Source organism: Panthera uncia, unplaced genomic scaffold (assembly GCF_023721935.1).
Source record: "Panthera uncia isolate 11264 unplaced genomic scaffold, Puncia_PCG_1.0 HiC_scaffold_226, whole genome shotgun sequence".
Lineage (NCBI taxonomy): Eukaryota > Metazoa > Chordata > Mammalia > Carnivora > Felidae > Panthera > Panthera uncia.
Window position 1 is genome coordinate 55,092 of NW_026058976.1, and position 25,501 is coordinate 80,592.

Here is a 25,501-nt window from a genome sequence, read left to right on the forward strand (position 1 = left end):
TGCCCTAGCCTCAGAAAATTGCTGACTGCCTTTGAGACAAGTCTTACGCACACGTGTGAGTAGCAGTTAATACAATGTGATCTGATAGGTCCACCTGTATAGTATCTCTCCTGGTAGCATCCACAGCGTTAGTGCCTCTCTGCTGGGAGATGGAGCTGTTTGGGTTGAAGGGAGGGTCTTCAAACTGAGATACCTCTACCCCCAAAGTTGCCTGCACGTTTTCAAAGGGTATGCAGGCACTGGTAATTTTAAGACAATCCATTTCCAGGTTTTCAGTTTCTTTATGGACTCTTTCATAAAACTTACCTGCAGTGAGAAGGACCTTGTCTTTCTCCCTGTTAGAGAAGAAAAGGTCACCTCTGACTCAACTTTAATGTCACTATGATACAGTGTTCTAGAAGGTGAAAAAACTTCAGGGTGCCAAATAAAGAGACAATTTGAAATACTGGTGTTTTAATCAATATTGCCTTCTTACCTCAAGACAATATCAGCCCAAGGTAGGGGGGTTTCATGTCCCTCCCATCTTGGCCATGTTTCTGTAGAGGTAGAAACGTGGCAGTAGAAACAGATGTATTGTAGAGTTGGCGTGGCAGGAGAGGCAGCAGCTTCTATTTAATAAACATTGCCTCTTCTACTTCTTGTCTATTGGCAAAGGCACCATCTCTATGAAAGCAGCCAGAAAGAGCAAAGAGAGTGTGGGTAAGAAATGGGGGAGGCAGAGGCACCTTGCTCCACGCCAGTGATAAGTTTGTGCCAAGGTTCAGTGGCTGACTGCTCTTAGAATATTCAAGTTCTACAAAGCATGTCGGTAAGACTTTATATGACAGGGGCCCACTGCATTTTCATCTTCTCTGTTAAAAAAAAAAAAAAAAAAAAAAAAAAAAAAAAAAAAGCTTGGTGAGCATTTTCATTCATCTGTGTCTTGGTCTGAGCCTCAGCTGCATATTTCGAATAATGATGAGGAAGGATGTTAACAACTTCCACTTTACAGTTGCAGTGACCTTCAGCCTCTCAGTGGAGGGGATGAAATGCTCCTCTGGCTCCTTTCCCTGCTTCATTCAAAGTTGTTTATAACCTGCACCCAGCATGGGGTGGCAAGATCTAGGCTTTAAGACCATGGTCCTCCCAAGTGGTGCCATAGTCTGCTAAAGCTGGTAGAAACATTATCAGTGTAAGAGTGGTCTTCTCTTCCTCTCTGAATGCTGTCACGCGCTTTCTGGTTCTCTGAAATGGAAATCACTGGAATTCTTAAAATGAAAAGAACAGTGGAAATTCAGAGTTAAACCTTGTCTAAATTAAGGGCTCTATCCCCAATGCCCACTGCTCCTCTTCTGCCTGCGTTTGGCATTACATTTCTCTCTGCCTGAAAACCTTGACTGTTCCTTAACTTTCTAGGTGCCTTTCCCTGTCTCTCTGCCCATCCAAACATCTTCCTTCCTGAAAGGACCAGACCAAATGCCATTTCCTCAAGAAGTTGTCATTGATTCTTCTAATCCCCATCTGCTCTTTCCTTTCTCTTTGCTTCTAATGTATGTACCACTCCTTTGGCATGTCAAGCCAATTCCCCTCAAATGTATGGAGTTTGTACTGTGAACCTGGAACTGTGTCAAGCAATAGGGATGCAAAGAGGAACAGAATGGGAGAAATAAGAACAAGGTAGAGGGGCCCTAAGCAAAAGAAGCAAGAGATAGCAGAGAAAAGGACCAGAGCAATCAGCTGAATAGGGGCCTGCAGAATAGGAGTCCCATACCTCCTCCAGAGCAGTAGCTCACTTCTGTAAGTCATGATTTCCCACCCTTAGATTGGGAGATCCATCCACCAGTAGATTTTGAAACCTTTGGTTCACTTTCTACCAAATGGTCATTGGCCTCTCTGCTTCTCCCAATCCTGTTGGGATTTCCCTCCCACAGGGACAGAAGCTCAGCTGGCCAGCTGGATCCCCACGATCCCCTCCTAGGGTTTGCAATGGGCCTCTGGTACTCCTAACAGACTTGACTGCTCACTAGGCTGGCTCTCAGTGAGTAAAAATACAGCCTCCAGGAAATGGAAAGTAGCCACTCCTATGGTGAAGCCTGGGGTAGAGAATCTAGAGTGAAACCAATGACTTCACAATGGCAGCCGGTTTAGGCAGGTTTCCTAGTGGTGTCAGGCCACTAGAGAGTCCCTCAACCTCCTCCCGTGGCCACCACAGAAATCAGTCCAAAGCTGAAGGGATTTAGTCTGAGAGCACTGTTAAAGCTCTTCACTGGGGGCACCTTGGTGGCTCAGTCAGTTAAGTGTCTGGGTGAATCAGTCAGTTAAGTGTCTGACTTCGGCTCAGGTCATGATCTCACAGTTTGTGGGTTTGAGCCCCCTGTTGGGCTCTGTGCTGACAGCTCAGAGCCTGGAGCCTGCTTCGGATTCTGTGTCTTCCTCTCTCTGCCCCTCCTCTGCTTGCGCCCTATCTCTGTCTCTCTGTCTCTCTCTCAAAAATGAACAAACATTTTAAAAAATGTTTTAAAAGCTCTTCATCAAATTCTGCCTTTATGGTGGGTACTTGCTCTTCTGCAGAGGCTTCAATTCCTCAAATTCCTTCTCATATTCAAACAGCAGCTAAATATCTATGCAAGGTGTGCTTTAAATGGTGCTGTTTCTGGGAAGACCTGCTGAGAGATAAATTCCCCTTTCTAATCAAGCCATGCGATTTCTCTTTAATTTTATGAATAGAGTTCAACTACTACTCCCCATCTGCCTTTTTGAAATCTGGACACTGTGACCTTTTGTTTTGGCCTTTTGGTTTTCCCCTTCAGTTTATATTACATTGTCAATAAGAAACAAATGGCAACTATTACTTCACTTTTCAGAAAAATATTCAAGGAAGAAAGGGGAGAAGGGGGAGGAAGGGAAGGAGAGGAGAAGGAGGAAGAGGAAGAAGAAGGGGGAAGAAGGAGGAAAGTAAAGGAGGTTGATTACTCCATTTTAGGGGTGCATAAGTAGCATAGAGGGCTTAAACAGTAAATAACACCCTACTGTTAAAATCTTCAATTCACATGACCTTTAATTCATTGAAGCTTGCTTTCACGGCACTATACAGTCCCGTTGTGAAAGCACCAAGATCATTTCTAGTTTCTCTTTCTCCTGCCTGGTGATTGGCTCCTTTCTATGTTTCTCAGGAGACAAGGAAAATAAAATAGAAAACTGAAAAGAGTGGCTTTTGTAAATTTGTTAACAGCTCTGGTGGACAGTGTGGGTAGGGGGAGGGGCAGCCAACGGCTGTAGTGACTCTTAATTCCCCCAAATCCTGGACTGGCCAGGATTCCAGAGCAGGTCCCTACCCTCAGGCACAGAAGCCTCGATTCTCCTGGACACAGTACTTGTCTCTTCTTTTCTCAAAGGATCACGCAGTAACATGCTGCAACGTCCTTTGAAGGGAGCCCTTACCAGTTTTGTCAGGAAAAAAAAAAAAAAAAAAAAAAACTTCCCTAAACACAACCAAACTATCTCCTGCTTTAATTTAAGATGATTTTCTCTCATTCAGTCATCCACAGAAGTGGGGAGCATTTGTGTCCATTATAAGCCCGAAACAAATAAACAGAAACACTTCAGGGCAATAGAGCATCATCACCAAGCTCCTCAAAACGACGCCTGTGTGAAACAAAATCTCGGCTCTCCATTGCTTTTTTTCTCTGAGTTACCCAGTTTAGCATCCTTTCTGTTGTTGCCTGTTACTTTTCTCTGGATCCATTTTCTACATGTAGTTAACCGGGCTCATTTAGAAAGAATCCACATAGATGATTCCTGGCCGTGGTATGTCATACTTCCACTCATTATTGCCACAATTTCCACAAATATTTTGTTGGCATTTTCACCATACTGCAGATGCATGTTTAGCTAGTTGCTCTGGGGATGAGCAACTGTGCCTCAGCTCGGGAGAATATGCCAACCTAAACCTGCATCTTCACTTTCACTACTACTACTTCTCCTTCTCCTCTTTCTTCTCCTTCTCCTCCTTTTTTTTTTTTTTTTTGCTTCTCCCACGTGCTGGCTGTTTGGGTTATCACTGGACTTCTGGCAATTTTAAATTGTCTTCTTAATTATGCTTCAAAAATCAGCCCAGGTGTTATTTTTTCTGGACGCCTTCTCTGAACACTCTTAAGATGGTAATGTCTCTCTCATATCTGCCGACCTTGTATCTTGAACATTCCCCCTTGTCACAGTCCTCATGGCCTAATGTCATTATACTTTACCAAGTCTCCTCTAGTAGCATGATTTTTGCCTTACCTCTGTAACTTTGGGGAGCACCTGGCAAAGCACCTGACACATTTTATGTGCTGTATAAGTAAGGGTTCTCCAAAGACACAGAGTCAATATGTATATATATGGAGAGAAAGAGATTTATTCTGAGGAAGTGACCCACCTGATTGTGAAGCCTGGCAAGTCCAAATCTCTGGGGACCCAGGAAAGAGCAGATGCTGCAGCTCAAGTCTATTGACACAAAATGAATGAACCTTTTAGAATTTCTAAAAAAGAAAAAGGAAGAGAGTTTTATTCAAGCTCAAGTTAGGACAGCTGCCTGAGATACACAGTCTTCACAAAGAAGAGAGTGCTCCAGTAAGGGAACATTTGATGTAGGGTTATATACATTTATTTCACACAAAAAGTTACAAATAATTAGATGAAGAACATTTCAGTAAGTTGTAGGCCTTCTCTTAATTTTCTAGTATATGCAAGGGGCTATCTGACTTTAATCGTGTGGGAACAGGGAAATTTCTTACTTTTTCTTATCTTTTATGCTCAGAATGCACCTCTTTGGTTATTTTCTTCAATGAAGTAGATGTACAATGTGTACCCTGGGCAGAAATAGAGCCCATGCTTTGAGGTTTTGCCGAATCAATTTGACTTGGTAAATGTTAAAGTACAGCTTCCCTAGGAGCATGGGAGCCTGGCCCACAAACATTAAAAGTTGAAAACTTCCTTTATCAAGTCAGAAGACAGTCTGCTGTCAGACTTCCTACTTCCTTGCTGGAGGTCAGTCTTTTTTCTATTAAGGCCTCCATACTGAATTGGCCAGGCCCGATTCTGTCATGGAATATCATCGGCTTTACTCAGTATCTACTGATTTCAATGCTCATCTCATCTAAAAAATACTTTCACAGAAACATCTAGAAAAATGTTTGACTCAATATCTGGGTATTATTGCCTAGCCCAAGTGAATATGTTCACCAAGTCTTCTGAATTGAATTGATATGTGGACAGCTGCTTTGGGCTTCCAATGTCTCCTGTACTAGCTTTTTTCTGGTTTCTTCTAAAAAGCCTTTACTTCATCCCCCCTCCCCCAACTTTAATTCATTTTAACAAATGTATATTGAAATCCTATTCTGTGGTATGTTTACCTTTGAATCTTTTAGGTCTGCAAGAGTTCAAGGGGCCCTGCCTATTAACCATTTCCTGTTAGCGCTCTCTCAATCTCTTTTTTTTTTTTTTTTAGTTCTCATGCTTTAACTAGGTGTGGTATTACACAATGAAGACATGAAATGGCAAAGACTTGTTTAATACCCTGTTTTTCAGTTATCTGTCCTTCTGTTTCCCTTCAAATGAACCAGTTTTGACAATACTGCGGTTGGAGAGCAACTGAACTTCAGGGCCTCATTTTCTTTGTATCAATATGAAAGGGAGTTTATGCTAGAGGCATTACCTTATCTGAGCATTTGGAATCAATTATGCTAAAAATACTATCACTAATGACAGAAATGCTTACAATGTAAAGCTTAGTGGTTAAAAATAGGATAAAAAATTGTATATACAAAAGGACCCACATTTTTTTCAAACACGTGAAAAAAATAAAGATTTTAAGTATATACAGTATGAATGATGAAATGTGAGTGATTATGTTTTTTCTGTGTTTTCCAAAATTTTTTTACACATATAATATGTAAAAATTCTAATTGTGAAAGATTAAAAGTTTCCCCTTAAACTTCTCCTGGCAAACTCTCCCATTATCCTCTTGAGAGGTAATCATAATCATTATTAACAACTTGATGTGTATCCTTTCAGTCATTTTATACACACACACACACACACACACACACAGCTCTTCTTTTTTTTTTTTTTACATAAGACCATATATATTCTTCATTCTCAAATTTGATATTTTTACTTAACAAAATATCTCTAAGCTCTTTCCATGTGAGCTTGATTATTTACCCAAAGTCCACTGATTTAAATATCCGCCTCATGGTTTTAAACAGTTCCATAATTATGCCATGATTTAGGAAAAGGAAACACAAACTTACTTCCCTGTAAACAGATATTGAGGTTATTTCCAACTTTCAGCTATTAGAAACAATTCTGCAAAGAACATTCGGGAACACTTATCTTCATGAACAAGTGTGGGTATTTCTTTTGGAAAGATTTTTAGAAGCTTTCCCAACATTTCTGCTGAAAGTATGCATTACTTTTATCATTAAAAAATGTAAACACTGTATTAAAAAAACATTTTAAAAATATCATGAGTCAGCAGCCTAAAATGAGATCACATGGCTGGGTTCACTCCATGAGAGAAGGTCCTATGTCATAGCATATACCTGGTAACAGTAGGTCTTTAATGTCTGTAGGATATATAAAGATCACTCCTGGACATTGTTAACAACTCTTTAAGAAAAGTACCATTATTTCCACCTTACAGATGAAACATCTCAGAGATTAGGTTTGAGTCCCTCAAGTTTGTTTCTCAGCAAAAGCCTCAAAATGGCAAATAATACTGAATTGGTGACTAATGAAGATACTTGCAATATGTCTTCCTCAATAAAACTGGGGATGGGGAACTAAATCTTCAATGTCTCTGTCTTTCTAGTATCTACGCTAATGTCTAGCACTAGTAAAATGCCAGATAAATATTAGTTCTTGGCAGATTAGCATTCACTCTTTCCTTTATGAACAAAATCTTGATTTTTGTATAAGTATCCATCTCTCAGGGAAGATGTTTTATCCTTGATCAAAAAAACCCTCATAATCTAACAGTGATTGGTTTAGTCTTGGAGGGGAGCACGGGAGGAGGCTTTCTTAACAGCTTCTTCATCCTTAAAAGAAGAGATAGTGTCTTTTCCCATTGGACATTGTCTGTAATTGTAATTGGACTTTATATCTGTCAGAGATGCCAGCTTGGGGACAAAGCTAACACAGTGAGACTAGTGGGGCAGAGAGATGAAAGGAACTGGATACTTGATGATAACAAATAATTAACCCTGGGGATTTCTGTATTTCTGTTATATATATATATATATATATATATATATATATATATAGTAAGATAATCTAGATATGTGTAGACATTTTGTTATGTAAGATAATAAGTGTCTTTATTATTTAAGCCTGGTGAGTATGGGGAGTGTTGGGGGGGTATAGAAGAGTGTAATGGTTATTGCAGTTATTTGGAGCCAACTGACAGATTGTTCTTTGGTTTTCTGACCATGTCCTTGATGTCCTTGATGAGAAACATTTTCCAATGTTTGACCAAGAAGAAAAAATGTCAGTAGGTGTTGTCAACCTTAAAAATAAAATAGCCAGTTATTTTACCAGCAAAATGAGTTTATGCAGGAATAGAGGAATTGCAATTTGGGACATGCAAACTCTGGTAAAACATAGTCAAGATCCAGAGAACAAATGAGAGGGGCTTGCTTTTATAGAGGAATGGAGAAAGTTGGGAGGGGTGGTTTTGAATGAAAGTTTATTAGAGGAGAGCCAGAGTTCAGGGTTGTGGCTACTTCTCAATGGTTGAGATGTGGCAGTTTCTCACTGGCTGGGTTGTTGCTGGGCAAGAAGAAAATCTTCATCCCTCTAGTTGGGGTAGTAAAGGAAGCTGTATATAAAATAAGCTGTAATGCATGGTATATGCATAAGAGCTTTCCTCTTCAGGGCGGCCTGACTCCATTTTGAATGAGGCTTTCTTTTATTTATCTTCACATTTCCCCCTTTTGTTCAAGACATCTCCTTGAAAGCATCACTGATCAAGAGTCAGTTTTTCTGCATTTAGTGATTTTGTCCCTTGGTACCGGGAAGGACCTTTCCTGGTTGTCATGTCCCATGTCAGAGGGAAAGTGCACAGGTTGGAGAAAACATTGAGGTCACATTTGAGTAACAAGGAAGGGTAGGGGAAAGAACTCTCAGGCATTTCCCATCTAAAGTTTATATCTTATCAGGGTCATAAATAACCATTGGAGATCATCTTGAAGTGTTGAGTTGAGGGTGAGTAGCATCACCCTATTTGGTATGTTGCTTCTACAAAGGTTTGACAGGTAATGGGTACAAAGCTTAAAAATTATTATACAAAACAGAATTAAAAGCAATGTGACAAATCCAGTTTGTGAGATGGTTCTAAACTGGGAACCCCAACCTGAAGGTAACCAGAAGCCAAAGGACCATGGATCATTACATGAAATTTATTATAGCCAATGTGCTTATTCCCTAATTTTATGCAGTTGGGCATCTACGTCCCCCAGAAGAATTTATCCATGTGCAACAGGTGGTCTTGCCTATTCAAACCCTTCCTTGTTCAGCACGTAGATGATTGAGGGCCATTCAATTATCCAAAACTACTTTAGGCAGCGAGTCACGTGACTGTGTTTGGGCCCCTATTGTCTTGGCTATGGTTGGTTAACTCTCCCAATATCAGGGACAGATTTCTGGTCATGTGTTCATTGGTACTTACTCTGGTCCAAGGGAGAAAGTCTTTTCCTCCAGCAAACCCAAAGTCCTGAATGCCTTCTGGAAGTTCCTGTTTAAGATGGCTGTGGAGGCTTAATGGGGTAGACCAGTGGTAGGCTTCTGGTTTGTTATGAAGAGAAAACAGAACAGTAAATACAGGAAGAGCACATTGTCCTTTGATCCTCCAGCCATCATGACAGTGAGCTGCCCAAGTATAGGGGCCATTGCCAAAACCTCCTCATATGAGGAGTAGCCAAGTGGAGTACATAGGGCTCTCTCACAAGTATTAGTATTTATGGACCCTTTGGTTGGTAATGGAGGCATTAGCAACATTCAGCCAAAAGTCCAACAGTGTTATTATTACATATTGAAAGCCCACCCTAATACATGGGTTTGAAAGCAAGCCTACAAATAGTCTGATTTATGCTGAATGCTGTGCAGTATCTTTTATATATATTTTTAATGGATCTCATTCTCCCACTGCAGGGTTGGGTTAAATTGAGGTAAGGAACACAGGTATATGGATTTAGTATTCTAACTTTATAAAAGGGACCTGTGGAACAATTGGGCATACAGTGGCATCTGGGATTTCAGCAAAATTCATTACAGGTTGAACTAAGGAGTCACTGCTATAATGGACAGATTTGAGTTTTCTGATGGCAAATCTAACAATTGGAGCAGTTTCCCCCTTTTACATGGGATTGGCAAATGCATACAATGAAAGAGAGATTGAAGAAAGGGTGAAAATGAGCAAGGGAAAGAAGGTTTATAGGCCTTGGCTGGTTATCTTAGGAAAGCTGTCTCCTTCAGCTGCCATCTGCTTCAACTCCTGGAAATCTTTACTTTCAGGTCACCAGTTGATGTGCAGGCCCAGTTGGGGTTTGGTGCGTTCTTTAGATGTGACACATGGGTCCAAGGGTTATTCCCTAGATTTTGGCAGAATTAGGGTTTGTAAACAGCCCCTTCTAGGGGTTGTTGCAATGAAGTTGAAGAGAGTCTAGTCTGTCTTTTCCAAGAGAAAAAACCTCTGGGTTATAAGGAGTAATGCTTGAGGTATTCACCTCCTGGGAGTGTACTATGGAAAGATGGTTCTACTAAAGCATGGTTATTTTGAACAGAAGCAATTAGGTCTTTATACTATTGAAGTATATCTTCCTTTAATCAGCTGTATATCAAAGGACACAGGAGCAAGGTGCATTGGGTGCCGTGTGATTATCAAAAAGGGTGCAAGTGTATGAGTTCCGGAAGGTGTGGACCTAAGACTTAGAAGGACTGATGGCATTGCCTTTGGCCACAGGGTATTTGAGGAGTCTCTACAATTTTTGCCAACTGAGTCTTAATGATGCTATTGGTACATTTAACTAGATGTGAGGATTGAGGGTGGTAAGCACAAAGTGTTGTACAAGTGTCCAAGTAGCACAGACCTTCTGATGCACTTGACCAATGAAGTGAGTTACCCAGTCACTATGCAGTTCGAGGGGGGTTCCCCAGCTAGACATAATCTTTTCTAATAGGATTTTAGCCACAGAAGGGGCAGTAACTTGCCTAAAAGGAGAGAAAACATATGTCCAGTGAGAAAACATACAAACCATGACTAAAACATAATTTTATCCCTGAGGTGGAAAAAGCTGAATGACATCCATTTGCCAAACCTCGAATGGCCCATTGGGGAATTTAAAGTTTCCAGCAGCAGCTGTATTTTGTATTTCTCTAGGTTGTATCTGGGGCAGGTGGAGCAAGCAAAATAAGCACTTTTTGCAGCTCTATAGGTATTTTCTCACCAGTATGGGTTCATAAAAGTTATAATTTTATCAGTGGACCAATGATTCAATGCATGTACAGTAGTCAGAAATGGGAATTTTAAGGCCTCTGGTAGGACTGGGTTTCTATTTGGGCCAAACCAAACTTCTCTTTTTATTGAACCAAAAGTTAGTAGATTTCTAATTTTGTTTTTGCATTTCTGGGGACAATTGTTGAGCCTCTCTAGCCATTTTTTCTAGATTATCATTGGGGGAACATCCTTTTGGACCATGACAGAGGCTTGGTTGTTGATTCTTTTGAGAGCAGTGTTCTTTTATGTATGTATGTATGTATGTATGTATGTATTTAATGTTTATTTTTTATTTTTATTTTTTTTAATGTTTATTTTTTGAGAGAGAGAGAGAGACAGAGCATGAGCTGGGGAAGGGCAGCGAGAGAGGGAGACACAGAATCCAAACCAGGCTCCAGGCTCTGAGCTGTCAGCACAGAGACCAACATGGGGCTCGAACCCACGAACTGTGAGATCATGACCTGAGCCAAAGTTAGATGCTTAACTGACTGAGCCACCCAGGTGACCCTTTAAGTTTATTTTTGAGAGACAGAGAGTGTGTGAGTGGGAGAGAGTCAGAGAGAGAGGGAGACAGAGGATCTGAAGCAGGCTCTGTGCTGACAGCAGGACACCTAATGTGGGGCTTGAGCTCACAAACTGCAAGATCATGACCTGAGCCAAAGTCAGACGCTTAACCAACTGACACTCAGGAGCCCCTAGAGCAGTGTTCTTGGTGGAAACATCAGCAAGGTGGTTTGGAATGCCCAGGGACCTGAATGACAGTGAAAGCAGCTAGTAAAAGTATAGCATCTAATAATTGTATGGCACATAATAAGCCTCACTGTTTCTGTAGCACTCCAAAGTCATGAGCCACTCCAAAGGCATATCTACTGTCAGTATAAATATTTGCAGTTTGCCCTTGGCTAAATGCAGGCCTCAGCGTACAATTCGGCCTGCTGGGCTGAGGTAGCCAAAGGCAATGGTGCCACCCAAATAACTTCAAAAGGAGTTGCAGTTGTATAGCTAGCACAATATGTATCATTTTCACCTTTTAAAAAGAAGCATCAGTAAACCATGAAAGGTTAGCATTATTCAGAGCAGTTTCTTGTAGGTCACCATGGGGGTCAGAAGGAGATTTGTCGGTATTAAGCAGTCGTGACAGGTTTCGTCAGTGGAAGAAGGGAGATGAAATAGCAGGGTTAAGGTTATTACAGTGAGGAAGAATCTTGGGAGAAGTGGTTAGCAAAAAGATTTTACAGGAGGCAAGGTGACTAGATGAAAGGTGTTGAGTATGGTGAGAATTTAGAAAGCTTCTACCACGTGGAGTACAAGAATAGTTGTAGGGGAGGAATCTCATGATTATTTCTTCAGTGGCCTTGACTGAAAGGACTGTGGCAGAAATGGCTGAGACAAGGAGAGGTACCCTTGTACCATAGGGTCTAGCTGTTGGCTATAATACTGTTTGTGTCAACGGTGGGCCCCATGTTTTTGGGTGAGTACCATAAGAGCATTCCCTTCCTTTTAACATAGAAGAGAAGTTGATAATTGGGATGTCCAAGGGAAGAGGGATTTATTAAGCTTTCCTAAGACTTTAAGTCATCTTAGTCTTCTTAAATAATACAGTCAGGTTTATAGATTTTAGTAAAACTTATAGGGATGGGCCACAAGAGAGAAGTCTGGACAATTTCTACAGTCAGTCGCTAACTAGCTCCAAAAATCTCATTGTTGGTATTTGGTTTTTGGTTAAGTTCAAGATGACATGAAGCCTATTTGGATCTAAATGTAGTCCTTATTCCAAAATCAGGTGCCCTATATATCAAACCTGAGTTTGAACAAACGACAATTTCTTCTTGGAGACTTTATGTCCCTTTAAGGCCAAAAGCTTTAACAAATGGATGCTGTCCACCTGTGAAGAGGCTTGAGCAAGGATCAGAGAAGCAAGTCATCTACCTATTGTAATAGGGCATAACCTCCAGGAAATTTTAGGTCATCTAGATCAGCCTTTAAGGTTTGTCAAAAGGAAGACGTTTCACATGAAAATATGCTCAACATCACTCATCATCAGGGCACAATAAGATACAATCTCACACCTGTCAGAATGGCTAAAATTAACAACCAAGGAAACAACAAGGATGTGGACAAAGGGGAACTCTTTTGCACTGGGGGGAATGCAAACTAGTACAACCACTCTGGAAAACAGTATGGAGGTTCCTCAAAAAATTAAAAATAGAGCTACCCTAAGACCCAGCAATTGCACTGCTAGGTATTTATCCAAAGGATATAAAAATGCTGATTCAAAGGGGCAATGTTTATAGCAGCACTATCAACAACAGCCAAATTATGGAAAGAGCCCAAAAGTCCATCGAATGACAAATGGATAAAGAAGAAGTCGTATCTATCTATCTATTTATCTATCTATCTATCTATCTATCTATATACCTACACATGTCTATACACATGTATATATATACATACACACACACAGTGGAATATTACTTGGTGATCAAAAAGAATGAAATCTTGCCATTTGCAACAATGTGAATGGAACTAGAGTGTATTATGCTAAGCGAAATAAGTCAGTCAGAGAAAGATAAATACTGTATGATCTCACTCATATGTGGAATTTAAGAAACAAAATAGATGAATATAGGATAAGGAAAGGAAAAATAAAATAAAAAAACAGGAAGGCAAACCTTAAAAGACTCTTACAGAGAACAAACTGAGGATTGCTGGAGGGGTGTTGGGTGGGGTGGTGGGCTAAATGGGTGACAGGTATTAAGGGCAATTGTTAGGATGAGTACTGGGTGTTATACATCAGTGATGAATCACTAAATTCTCCTCCTGAAACCATTACTACATTATATGCTAACTAACTTAGATTTAAATAAAAGGTTTTTTTAAAAAAGGAAGAAGAGGTTTCAGTATTGTTGTTCTTCCCAAGTAAGGCACAGATACTAGCTGGCCTTATGCACTGGGATGCTAAAGAAGGCACTACATAAATCAACCACAGTAAAAAAAAAAAAAAAAATGTAATTTCAGCAGGGATGGAGCTAATAAAGTATGGGGATTGGTAACAACAGGGTGGTGAAGGATGACAACACTATGCCTCAGAGGTCCTGCACAAACCTCCACCTGCAGCCATTCAGTAGCATGAATGAGTCAGTAGTCTATCTAAGTGATAGCAAGGTCCACAGGCATCATAAAGTAAAAGGAAACTAATGGCTAAGAACACCACCAGTTATTATTTATATTCAAGCCAAAGACACACTTTCTCATGGATTTTTACGGAAAGAGCACTGTGTAATATGCAGAATATTTATGAACAGACATCTTAAACTGAAATAGTTATGAGTTTGATAGGGATGCTTATTAAAAATGTCCCTCACTAGGAAACTTTCTCTGACTACATCTTCAGAGGTTGAGTGAGTTGATTTTTGTAAAGGATCAAAAAGTCACTTTGGCTAACGGTGGAGGTAGAGGTGGGGGTTTGACTGGAAAAGGGCACAAGGGGACTCTATGGAGTAATGAAAATATTCTGTATCTTGATTATGGTTATAAATATAAACTCATTGAACAGCACACCAAATAAGTGCATTTCACTACATGTAAATTGTATCTCAGTTGAAAACAAAAACTCTCAGACTTAGTCTGGGTAGTTATAGCCAGAAGGATATAGCATAGAAAATTAAAGACATAGCAAATTAAAATTTTGGTGTATAGACTTCATACATATGGTGATTCTAATTCTTTACAAAAGTGACATTAATTTATTCAAACAAAAATACTGTTAGTTTTTCTTTGCTTTTATTTACTATCAGGATTCAAAACTTCTAAACTGCTACCAAATAAATGATGAATTTATATTAACTTAATCCTGGGGCACCTGCGTCGCTCAGTACCTTGAGCATCTATCTGACTTTGGCTCAGGTCATGATCTCACAGTTGGGTTCATGAGTTCAAACCCCACATCCCACTGCTCAGAGACTGCTTGGGATCCGCTGTCCCCTTTCTCTCTGCCCTTCCCCCTGTTGCGCTTTCTCAAAAAAAAAAAAAAAATCTAAAAAATTATAAAAAATATAAAAATAAAATTAATCCTTACAACCACCATAAGAAGTAGATGCTATTATTTTCCTGTTTTATGGGATGGGCTCAGAACCCCGACAAAAGCCTTGAACTCCGTACCCTTTCCCCAGTATTTGGTCACACACTGGCTCACCAGAACCCAGAACAGCTGGTCAGAGGAAAGGCCGAAGCGTCATTAAGGGGCTACAGGTGAGTTATGGACACTCGGATTGAGAGTCTGGCTCCCTGAGCCCTGACATTCCGAAATGCCAGGCTCTACCCAGCCCTGTCCCCAGCCCAGGTAGCCAGTGACGCAGGTCCCATTGCCCCTGTTCGGGCGCAGAAGGCCACAGCGCTGCGGGGAAGGCGAGGAGCTGTTGTCCACGGTCTGTTGAACCTGCGCGCGGTTCCCTAGCGCGGCTGCGCGGCTCCGCCCTTGAGCTGGGCGCTCCGCTCGGGGTGGGCCGTGAGTCACCACACACCGGATGCAGCCAGGCCTTCCGCGTACCCTGAACTCTCGGCGCTCGACCCCTCCCTGGTCCCGGGCGTGTTTCAGTACTCGGCGATCAGGTACTCCTCCCCGCCGTCCTCCAGCACCTCAGCCGGCGCCCTCCTCCTGGCAGTGCCCGGGCCTGCCTGCCCTGGGTCCTCCAACTCGTCCTCGGGGACGAGGACCCGCAAGTCCAGCCCAGCGTTCCAAGAGCGCTCGCCTCTCCGGCGGTGAGCAGGTGCCCACCCCGCCCCCCTGCCTGGGCGTTTCTCACCCTCCTCCCCACCAAAATAAGTAAATAAAACGAAATCAAAAAGGGGAAGACTGCCAGGAAGAAGATGTGCACAGACCGTAGTTTTGAATTTATTCGAATTTATAGTTTGGGGGCGAAGAATGTAAATGGCAGTAGAGTTTAAGGACTGTGTTCTGAAAGCAGGAGGGTGACATGTAAATGTTAACATGTACATGTACATGTTAACATTTCCAAGGAAAGAGATGGTCATCGATCCCCCCGCCCCCCAGCTTGCAACGCACAAAAACACACATTCACAAAAAAACACACATTCGGGTGGAGCTAGAAGGAATTGCAGAAAAGAAGCTGAGAGCATACCGGGCATTCAAATGTGGTCCTCAAAAGCCAACTAAGCTTAGTCTCTGAAGGTCTCAGCGCAAGATGGGACCCTCCACTCTCCTATTTACTGATGGGAAAGTTGAGGTCCAGAGTGGGTGGTTTGTCCACAGTGATGCACCTGATTCTTGGCAGAGCCAGACCCAGGAGCCTGAACTCCAGTTCCTAGGCATCGTTTATAAATAATAAAATATGTAAGTAACATTTTATAAATACCCTTTGTGAGTCGAGAAACTCAGCAAGATCCGTAACTCGGTTTTGGTATGCTCAACCCATCTTCATTATTTACTCTTCTCCAGGTGCTTGCCAGCCTGCATTCCCTGGCCCACAGCAGTGCAACTGAAAGGGGACTCCTGGAAGTCCTAGGACTTGAACATAACCCTGAGTAAAAGGTTTTAGGTAAGTGGAGGGGAGGAAGGGCGTGGTGGGTTCCAGGAAAGAGCTTGAACTGAGGGGGAAGTTAGCAAGCCCAACTGCAGCTAGGCACTTTTAAAAGTGCCTGGCCTATGCGAGTGAAGTAGGTGGATAGAGTAGGGGCAGATGGTGAAGGACTTTGAACATGAATGCTGCAGGCGATACGATACAACCAGAAATTGGAAATGCAACTACAGGGAAACCAGCACTTCACCAGGGATTAGATCCATGGAGGGAATCTGAGATCCCAAGACTGTTTAAGTCAAATCATTTAGCAGGAAGACAAAATTAAAATATTGCTGTTGAAAGGAACGTGGTGGGGAGAAAGTATTCTAGTTGAATAACAGAAAAATCTTTTCCCCTGGTTGCATACGAATAATAAAAATGGTGCTTACTATGTGGTAAACACTGTTGTAGGTGCTTTACAAAAATTTATTTACTTCTCGCAATAAACTGGTGAGGTTGTTACTATTTTTGTCACCATTTTAGAGATGTGGAGGCTGAGGCACAAAAAGGTTGCCCAAGGTAAGTAGATCTGTGTTGAGGCAGAGTGGCCTGGAACCAGAAGATTTGGGTCTCAGTGCCTCCATTCACTGGTTGTGTCAATTTACCATCTCTGAGCCTCAGTTTTCTTACCTGTGAAATATATACACTAATCCCTGCCTACTACTGAGGTAGAGAATATGCAGGTGCTTTGCAAACTGTGCATTGTGATGCCAGTGGAAAGTACTATTATTTAATAAAGGAGGGATGCACTTCCAAGGCCAAATCCCAACTAAAAAGAAAATGACAAGCTTGGTTCGACTTGCAGAATTTAATGGGCTTGCCACTCAAAGAGAGGCAAAGATGGAATCAGTTAAAATCGTTGGCTGTGGAGTCAGATGGACCTAAGCTGGAATCCCAGTCCTGCCACCTATTAGCTTTGTGACCTAAGACAAGGCACATAACGTCTCTGATACTGTGTTATCTTGATGATCCTCAATTTACTCACGTATAAAATGGGTCTAATACATTCCTCATAGAGCAGTTGTATTACATGAGATGCACTTAATACAATGCCTACAATTAGTAAGTGCTCAATACAATGTAGAGGGGCCCATTATTTTTTCCAATTCTTTTTCCTCATCCTCTGTATATCTTAATATTCCCCCAGACACCGCCTCATCATGTGTGAGGGACTGATGGAGAGGTATGTGGCTGCCATGGTGCTGAGCGCAGCTGGAGATGCCTTAGGGTACTTCAATGGGAAGTGGGAGTTTCTTCGGGATGGAGAAAAGATTCACCAGCAGCTGGCCCAGCTTGGTGGGTTGGACACCATAGATGTGGAGAGGTGGAGAGTCAGCGATGACACAGTAATGCACCTGGCCACGGCAGAAGCTCTTGTGGAAGCTGGGAAAATCTTGGATTTGGCTCACCTATATTCCCTACTTGCTAAGCATTACCAAGACTGCATGGGAGACATGGATGGCCGAGCACCAGGTGAGTGCAGCCACTGGAGGTCCTGGCGGTGGAGAATAAAGCAGCCCCAAGGCAGTCATTTAAAATGTTGATTGAGATGTAAACATCAAGAAGACAGTTATATTTTGTAGTTGTGACAAAGATAGAAACAACCCAGATGTTCTTTAATTTATTTATCTGTAGTGACACATTCACAGCCTTTTAAAATAATGCAGATAAATATCTACTGATATGGAAAGATATATTAAGTTTAAAAAAAAAAAAAAAGGATTACAAAACACATAGGGCATCCAAAGGCTCGTTGCTCCTTTTCCGAGGCCTGGTGCTCCTCACTCTAGAATCCGCAACCTCTTTCTGACATTCAGGATCTCTAATCCTCAGGTTCCATTGGGTTCTTTAAAGGCTTGGGCTTGGAGTCTGATGGTTTTTATGGGGCCACTGATTAGCTGGTTATGTGATTTTGAGCAAGGTTCTTAATTAAGCTCTGAGCCTCAGCTTATTTATTCATTTTTTTAAAATATTAATTTATTTTGAGAGAGAGAGAAAGAGAGCACATGTACATGTGCAAGCTGGGGAGGAGGAGGAGGAGGAGGAGGAGGAGGAGGAGGAGGAGGAGGAGAGAGAGAGAGAGAGAGAGAGAGAATCCCAAGTAGGCTCCACGCTGGCAAAGCAGAGCCCAACATAGGGCTCAATGTAACGAACCGTGAGATCGTGGCCTGAGCTGAAATCAAGAATTAGATGCTTAACCGACTGAGCCACCTAGGGGATCCCTTTGCTTATTAATTTAAACAAGAGAATAATATGTTAAACCTACCTTTTTGAGTTATTGTGATGTCTCAGTAATAACTGATAAAGACTCCAAGACTCTATATGAATCTGATTCTTTCCTAATAATCATACTAAGGGTTGTACGGAGAGTAAAGGACAGTGTTGGCTTGGGGTTTGGAGTTTGGGAGCGTTCATCATCATACTTTTTTGGCTTTCCCTTTCCATCAAAGAAACTTAGAGACTGATCTTGGTTCTGTCTTCCTGCCAGGGCCTTTGCTTTGGTTACACTGACCCTCTGCTCTACCTGACTCTTCCCAGGGGGTGCTTCAGTGCAGAATGCCATGCTACTGGAGCCAGACAAGGCCAATGGCTGGAGGATTCCCTTTAACAAGCACGAGGGCGGCTGCGGGGCTGCCATGCGTGCTATGTGCATCGGTCTCAGGTTCCCCCACCACAGACAGCTGGACACGCTGATCCAGGTGAGCATCGAGAGTGGCAGGATGACCCATCACCACCCTACAGGCTACCTGGGAGCTCTTGTTTCTGCTCTTTTTACAGCCTATGCTGTGAACAACAAGCCTCCCAGGCAGTGGGGAAAAGAAATGATGGAGGTGCTACCAGAAGCTAAAAAGTACATTATCCAATCAGGCTACTTTTTGGAGAAGAATCTTCAACACTGGTGAGTTGGTAGGTGCCCGCTCCTGCTAGAAAATGATTGCATCTGTGTGTGCACAGGCATGCACATGTGTGCCTAGAATTCATAGATCAAAGCACCATCGTGGTTCTCACCATCTAGTTTTGCTGTCTGCTGGGTTCAGCACCCCCAACTCCAGCCCACCTGCTAAGGATTTCAAGTTCAGTGCCAGCAGTGGTTGCCACCAAGTAGCCAGGTGAAGACCTCAATGAGTAGTTACACCTGTGGTGCTTCCCTGTTGTATAGGGATCCTATTTTGTATTCCACCTTTCTATAGTTTTTTGGCTATCCTATACTGCTATGAACTTCCCTGCTTATTTCCTGGAACTTGTTTATTCAGTGTTGTCTTGACACACAATATTTTGAAATCTTTGGTTAGAGTGCCCCAGAGATAGGCTTTTTTCACCAGCTAATTAATAAGGGGTAAGCCACAATTTCCCTTTTTAGTGAGTTCACGTCACATCACCTTTCTTAGAATAAAAATATCCAGAAACTTTCTGCTGAAATCACTTAATGGTCATGATGTTCCAAAGTTCTATCTTAAAAAAAAACCACAATAGAAGTATGTAAGGAAATGATGTGTTAATTAGCCTGACTATAGTAATCTTTTCACTGTGTATCAGTATATTAAATCATCATGTTGTATACTTTAAATATATACAAGATTTCTTAAGAAAATAAAGTAAAATAAGTAAGTTCCACCCTTGAAAGGTGACCCTTGACATTATTCTCAATTCAGGAAAAATAGACCTTTATTTCTCACCTTTACCTTGCTATATATCTTCTTTATTCAGCAACAACTATCAATGCCTTGTTTATATTAATCCTTGGCAAAAATTTATTGAATGAATGCCACTTAGAGCTCATTTTTATTTTTTTTAAATGTTTATTTATGTATTTTGAGACCGAGAGAGAGAGAGAGAGAGAGTGGGGGGGGGGGGGGGGGGGGGAGAGAGAATCTTGATGTGGGACTCAATCTCACAAACCATGAGATTATGACCTGAGCCAAAATCAAGGCTCAACTGACTGAGCCATCCAAGTGCCCCTCCTTTGATTTTTTAAAGCATTTCTTAAAAAGTTTATTTCTTTTGAGAGAGAGAGGGAAAGAGAGAATCCCAAGCAGGCTCTACACCATTAGTGCAGAGCCCAGTGTGGAGCCTGAACTCACAGAACCATGAGATCATGACCTGAGCCAAAACCAGGAGTCGGACCCTTAACTGACTGAGCCACCCAGGCATCCCTCATTTTGATTATTTAATACAATTTTGATATTAGTACAAGAAGTTGAAGTCATCTTGGAATTTTCCCTATTCATACATTAATCTGCTACCTTTCCTTATGGTTTTCAAATTTATTTTTTCAATTGACTATAGAATTTTTCCTTCCTACAGGTCCTACTTCCAAGACCAATGGGAAAAATACCTAAAACTTAGAGGGATTTTGGATGGCAAATCAGCCCCTACCTTCCCCAAGCCCTTTGATGTGAAGGAGAGGGATCAGTTCTATACCTCCGTGAGCTACTCTGGCTGGGGTGGCAGCAGTGGACACGATGCCCCCATGATTGCTTATGATGCCATCCTGGCTGCAGGAGACTCCTGGAAGGAGCTTGCCCATCGAGCCTTTTTCCATGGTGGAGACAGTGATTCTACAGCTGCTATTGCTGGCTGCTGGTGGGGAGTTATGTATGGTTTTAAAGGAGTGAGTCCCTCCAACTATGAGAAACTAGAATACAGAAACCGGCTGGAAAAGACAGCCAGGGCTTTGTATTCTCTTGGGTCAAAGGAAGATACTGTAGTTACCCTTTAGAGAGATGTGACATCATTTCTCATGGTTTCTCCTCTTATGTAGTCCAGTTTCTTTTCATTTTTTCCAAAGTCAAGAGTTTTAACCTTGTACCCCAGGAATTTTGAGGTAACATATCCCTTGAGCACCTGAAGCTTGTCTTTCCAAATTCATCCTGTCCTCCCTGACTCTGTCCCTCTTTCTGTCCTTTATCTCAGTTGATAGAAGTCAGTATCTCCCCAAGCTAGAAGTCTCATGGCCCCATATTTGAGTCTTCATTTTCATCATCTAATCTTTCACTAAGTTTTTTCTGTGTGTTTCAGGTTGAGTTCTCCAAAAGTGGACTTTGAGACAAAGATTCAATAACAAGTAGTTTATTTGGGAGGTGATTCCAGGAAGCCCTGGTAGGAAAATGGGAAGTGAGACAGGGAGGAGAAGGGAGGGAAGCCAGCACAAGGTGTGATGAGCAGGTCAGCACTCTGGCCAGTTGGGACTAGTCCATCTGGGTTCTCTGTAAGGCACTCCTCAAGAGTTGTCCCCCGCAAGGGGCAAGCAAACCTGGGGTGTCCATCCGTCACCTTCCATTTGGCATTGGTTGAGGACCACTCCTAGGGACGCTAACTGCCTGGTACTTCTTGGCCTGTCTTTTGTGCAAGCCAGACACAAATGTCTTCAGGCAAAGACTCAGAGGTGCTTGCAATGGCAAGCTGTACAGTGCATGGGAAGAGTGAAGGAGGTATGTGGGGTCCCAATAGCATCTGCCAGATGGTCTGCCTCCTAAATGTCCTTCACATCTGTTACTCTTTTACTTTCTTGCACCAGTATTTTTCAGTTGGATTTCTGCAGTCCAGGCTACTCAAGTCTGGGGAGATGCTGCTCCAAGCTGTACTCTGTACTTTGCTGGCCATGACACTTAACGAGTTGCCAGTTTTGTTGTTTTCTCTTGGCTTGTCTTTACTTTCCTCTAGACACAACCTAGCAAAGTGCCTGGGAACATGGGAGGTACTTGATCAGTATATATTAAATGAATGTTGTTAATTACCTCCTGTCTGGTCCCTTAATTCCAGTCTTGCCTTCCTCCTTGCCCTCCAGAGTTATCTTTACATATCAGTCATGCTGAACTTCTAATCATGTTCCAATGAATACTCACCCCCTTTCTCCATTTCTTAATGCTCTTCCCTCTCCTTTTCCACCTGGTAGATGCTTACTCATCCTTCAAGCCCCAGCTCAGGTAGAACCTTCTGGGTGAAACTTGCTGTGATTATCCGGGCACTTGGCCACTTTCTCCTCATATACCCACAGCCTTCTGTCTCCAGGCTTGTCACCACACTGATCCTGTTGAGTGGTGATTGGGTGTCTTCTGAGGACAAACTCAGGTTCCTTGTGAGGAATTATCTTATTCTCTTTGTGGCCTGTCTGCTGGCTCATGAGAGACATTCAATAAATAGGAGGTTCATCAAATTGTGTTGATGTGAATGCTTTCAACATGCGGTTCCACATCTGTTTCAGACACATCTGTTCAGACACCTGCTACTTCACGGTTGCCCAGAGTGACCTGTGATGCACTGTGAGAGACGGAGAGTCTGATGCTTTAACCATGCACATGTGCTGACCTACACAGCTCTGTATTTGAAGCAGGACTCAAGCAAGGACATGGAATTTATTATTCTTTTATACATAAAGGGAGAAGGAAATTCCTAAGTTCATTTTCTGTCTCAAAAAACTCTCACACGTATTTATATATTTCAGAAAACAAACACGTTTTATATATTACAAAAGCAAAAACAGGTTCTTTGGTAAGACAAGCAATTGGAATTGCAGACGTTCAAGCATGCTGGGCTACAATTCACAGAACACTGTCATACGTCTTAAATTCAGATGTCTTAAAAGACTCCTTTGTATAAATATTCTGAGCACAGTTTTAGAATAATAGAAAACACATACAAGATTTATACAAGACATACAACATTTATACAAGATTCCTAAGCAGAATATTAAGGTGACCCTCATGACTGCTTTCAATTTCCCAGTTGGTAAGAACTGACTTTATAGCACAGAATAGTGTGTGCCTTTCTGCAGATGTAAGACAAGAGGAAACATTTCTCCTGGTTGTTCTGAAGTGTCTTTTTCCAGTAGTTAGGAGCCTAGAATAGACAGAACACTAGAGTTCTATTAGCACTGGCCAAACAGTAGACCTGCTTAAATCTTACAGTATAGAAAAGAGCAGAAGAGCATTTTAACAAGTGGAATCTGAGGCATGACCTGTTTTACCTCTGTAGCTAGTTTGGTAAGTCATCTGAATTTAGTAAGAAGCAAACATGATTTTATTTTTCTCCAACTACTGCCTTCACAGTACTGTGTGGAAGCTGCTTTTCCTGTCCCTTAGAATATCACATTGTTTTTGGTCCTTTGTTGGGGGTGGGGGTGGGGAGTGTACTAAAAACCCAGTCCAGGGGTGCCTGGGTGGCTTAATCAGTTAAGCTTCTAGCTCATGATTTTGGCTTAGTTCATGATCTCACAGTTTGTGAGCTGACAGCGTGGAGCCTGCTTGGGAGTCTCTCTCTCTCCCTCTCTCTGCCCCTCCCCAGCTCGCTCTCTCTCTCTCTCTCTCTCTCTCAAAATAAATAAATAAACTTAAAAAAAAACAAAACCAGTCAAGTATTTTTTTTTAATTTCAACTTTATTGAGGCATAATTGACATAAAAGATTGTAAGATATTTAAAGTGTACATCGTGGTGATTTGATACACATTTATATTGTGAAAGGATTCCTGCCATCTAGTTAATTAACACACCTATCACTGCACATATTTATATTTGGGGGTGGAGTGCGTGGTGAGAACATTTAAGGTCTACTTTCTTAACAAATTTCAAGTATATTATACAGTGTTATCCACCGTAGTCACCATGTTTCACCTCATATCTTCAGACCTTCTTCATCTTACAGCTGAAAGTTTGTACCTTTTTACCAACCTCTGTCTATTTCCCCACCTCCCAGCCTCTGGCAACCACTTTCCTACTCTGTTTCTAGGAGTTTGACCTTTTTTAAAGATTCCACATATAAGTGATACCATGCAGTATTTGTCTTTTCTGTTTGGCTTAGCATAATGCCCTAAATGAAGCCCATCCCTGTTATCACAAATGGCTGGATTTCCTTCTTTCTCATGGTTGAATGATATCCCATTGTGTGTATGCATATACCCCATCTTCTTTATCCATTCTTCTGTTGATGGACACTTAGGTTGTTTTCATATCTTGGCTATCGTGGATAATGCTGTAGTGACACGGGAGTGCAGACCCTTTGGGGCCCTGTTTTCATTTCCTTTGGATTTATACCCAGAAGTGGGAATCCCAGCCCAGTTTAATCAATTCTAAAACTTCCATGTCATGCCCTCCATGCTCCCCACCTCCATCAGCCCTGGGCCCAAGGGACTTGGAGGAAAAAAGGGGACATTCTTCCCCTCTCTCTTCTGAGGCTCCTTGCTCCTCTCAGATGTTGCCCTGAGACCATTCTCATTGGTGGAGCACTAGTAGGAAAGGCTCAAGACAGCTGTCTTCTGAGGAGTCCCCTCAGCCCAAGGGAAACTCGTCCTTCCTGCTCATGTCCAGCAGTGGGAGTGCAGGCTTCCCACCTGTTGCTGTCTTACATTTCACCCATCCCTCTTAAATAGGCCTTGAGACATCCAACTTGGAAATAGATGCCCATGCCCCCTTGATATGGTCACCTTCAATCTCAACTGGTAGGCTCTCACTGGTTGTGGAGGGTAAGAAAGAGCACCACCTCCCCTCCTCTTTCAAGAATGTAAGAGAGAACCCCCACAGAACTTGACTATTTTCCATTCAAATCACTGGCTTCCAGTGGAGGGGAGGTGGGGAAGGGAGGTCTGATAACAGCAGTTCTGTTATCTTCTCCTATATCCTACTGGGATTTGTCTTTCCAAGTCCTTCCAGTCCCTTTAGAATACAGTGGAAGAGGTGGGGGAGAGGGGTAGGAGGGCGAGGACTTAGCATTTGTTATTCCCCAGGTAGGACTTCAGCCACAACTGGAGACAGCAGAGAAAGACTTTAGAGACCCTGCTATATTTGTTTGAGACAATCTGTCTTCATCACAGGCGCACTTCAAAAAGAGTTCAGACTTTCATACTCTTTCTTCTCAAACTTCAAAAATCTCCTCTTCAAAAAGAGTTCAGACTTTCATACTCTTTCTTCTCAAACTTCAAAAATCTCCTCTTCAAACTTTACTCTCAACTGGCAACCTTGCTTGCTATTTCTCTGAGAAAAGAGAAGCAACCAGAGAACAATTACACACTCCCCTCACCACCTCTGCCCACCACCTGCATCTGGCTCAGGGTGTCTACCTTTGCTCCTACTGTGAATGCCAGGTGCCAGTGTGTGTGTGTGTGTGTGTGTGTGTGTGTGTGTGTGTGTGTGTGTGTAGAAGAAGGGAGGAGGAGAATAGAGGAAAGAGATAACGTAATTATATGCATGATGTTGCAGTAAATTTAAAAAAAATGACCTGAGGGGCGCCTGGGCGGCTCAGTCAGTTAAGCGTCTGACTCTTGATTTTGGCTCAGGTCATGATCTCACAGTTCGTGAGCTGGAGCCCCATGTGGGGTGTGGAACCTGCTTGGGATTCTCTCTCCCTCTCCCTCCCCCCCCCCCCCCCCTGCATGCTCTATCTCTGTCTCTCTCTAAAAACATGATCTAGCACACA

The 25,501-nt window shown here is 42.2% G+C and overlaps 1 protein-coding gene and 1 long non-coding RNA gene across 4 annotated transcripts; one reads left to right on the forward strand and one right to left on the reverse strand.

Annotated features, from left to right (window-relative positions):
- Nucleotides 1-398: 398 nt before the first annotated feature.
- On the reverse strand, nt 399-15,027 carry LOC125917702 (uncharacterized). 2 transcript variants are annotated; one of them, XR_007456267.1, is made up of 4 exons: nt 14,709-15,027; nt 8,687-8,802; nt 4,397-4,499; nt 399-1,224 (listed from the first exon to the last, which is right to left on the reverse strand). It is a non-coding gene; the product is annotated as an uncharacterized LOC125917702 (long non-coding RNA). The 2 variants fall into 2 exon arrangements; XR_007456268.1 differs by having other exon boundaries at nt 4,397-4,464; nt 14,709-15,026.
- A 55-nt stretch (nt 15,028-15,082) lies between these two features.
- Nucleotides 15,083-22,780, forward strand: LOC125917706 (ADP-ribosylhydrolase ARH1). 2 transcript variants are annotated; one of them, XM_049623830.1, is made up of 5 exons: nt 15,083-15,124; nt 15,972-16,071; nt 17,240-17,565; nt 18,631-18,991; nt 20,398-22,780. In XM_049623830.1, the coding sequence occupies exons 3-5, from the start codon at nt 17,253-17,255 to the stop codon at nt 20,810-20,812; spliced, it is 1,089 nt and encodes a 362-aa protein (XP_049479787.1). In that variant the 5' UTR covers nt 15,083-15,124; nt 15,972-16,071; nt 17,240-17,252; the 3' UTR covers nt 20,813-22,780. The 2 variants fall into 2 exon arrangements, with proteins under 2 accessions (XP_049479787.1, XP_049479786.1); XM_049623829.1 differs by having other exon boundaries at nt 15,090-15,866.
- Nucleotides 22,781-25,501: the final 2,721 nt, after the last annotated feature.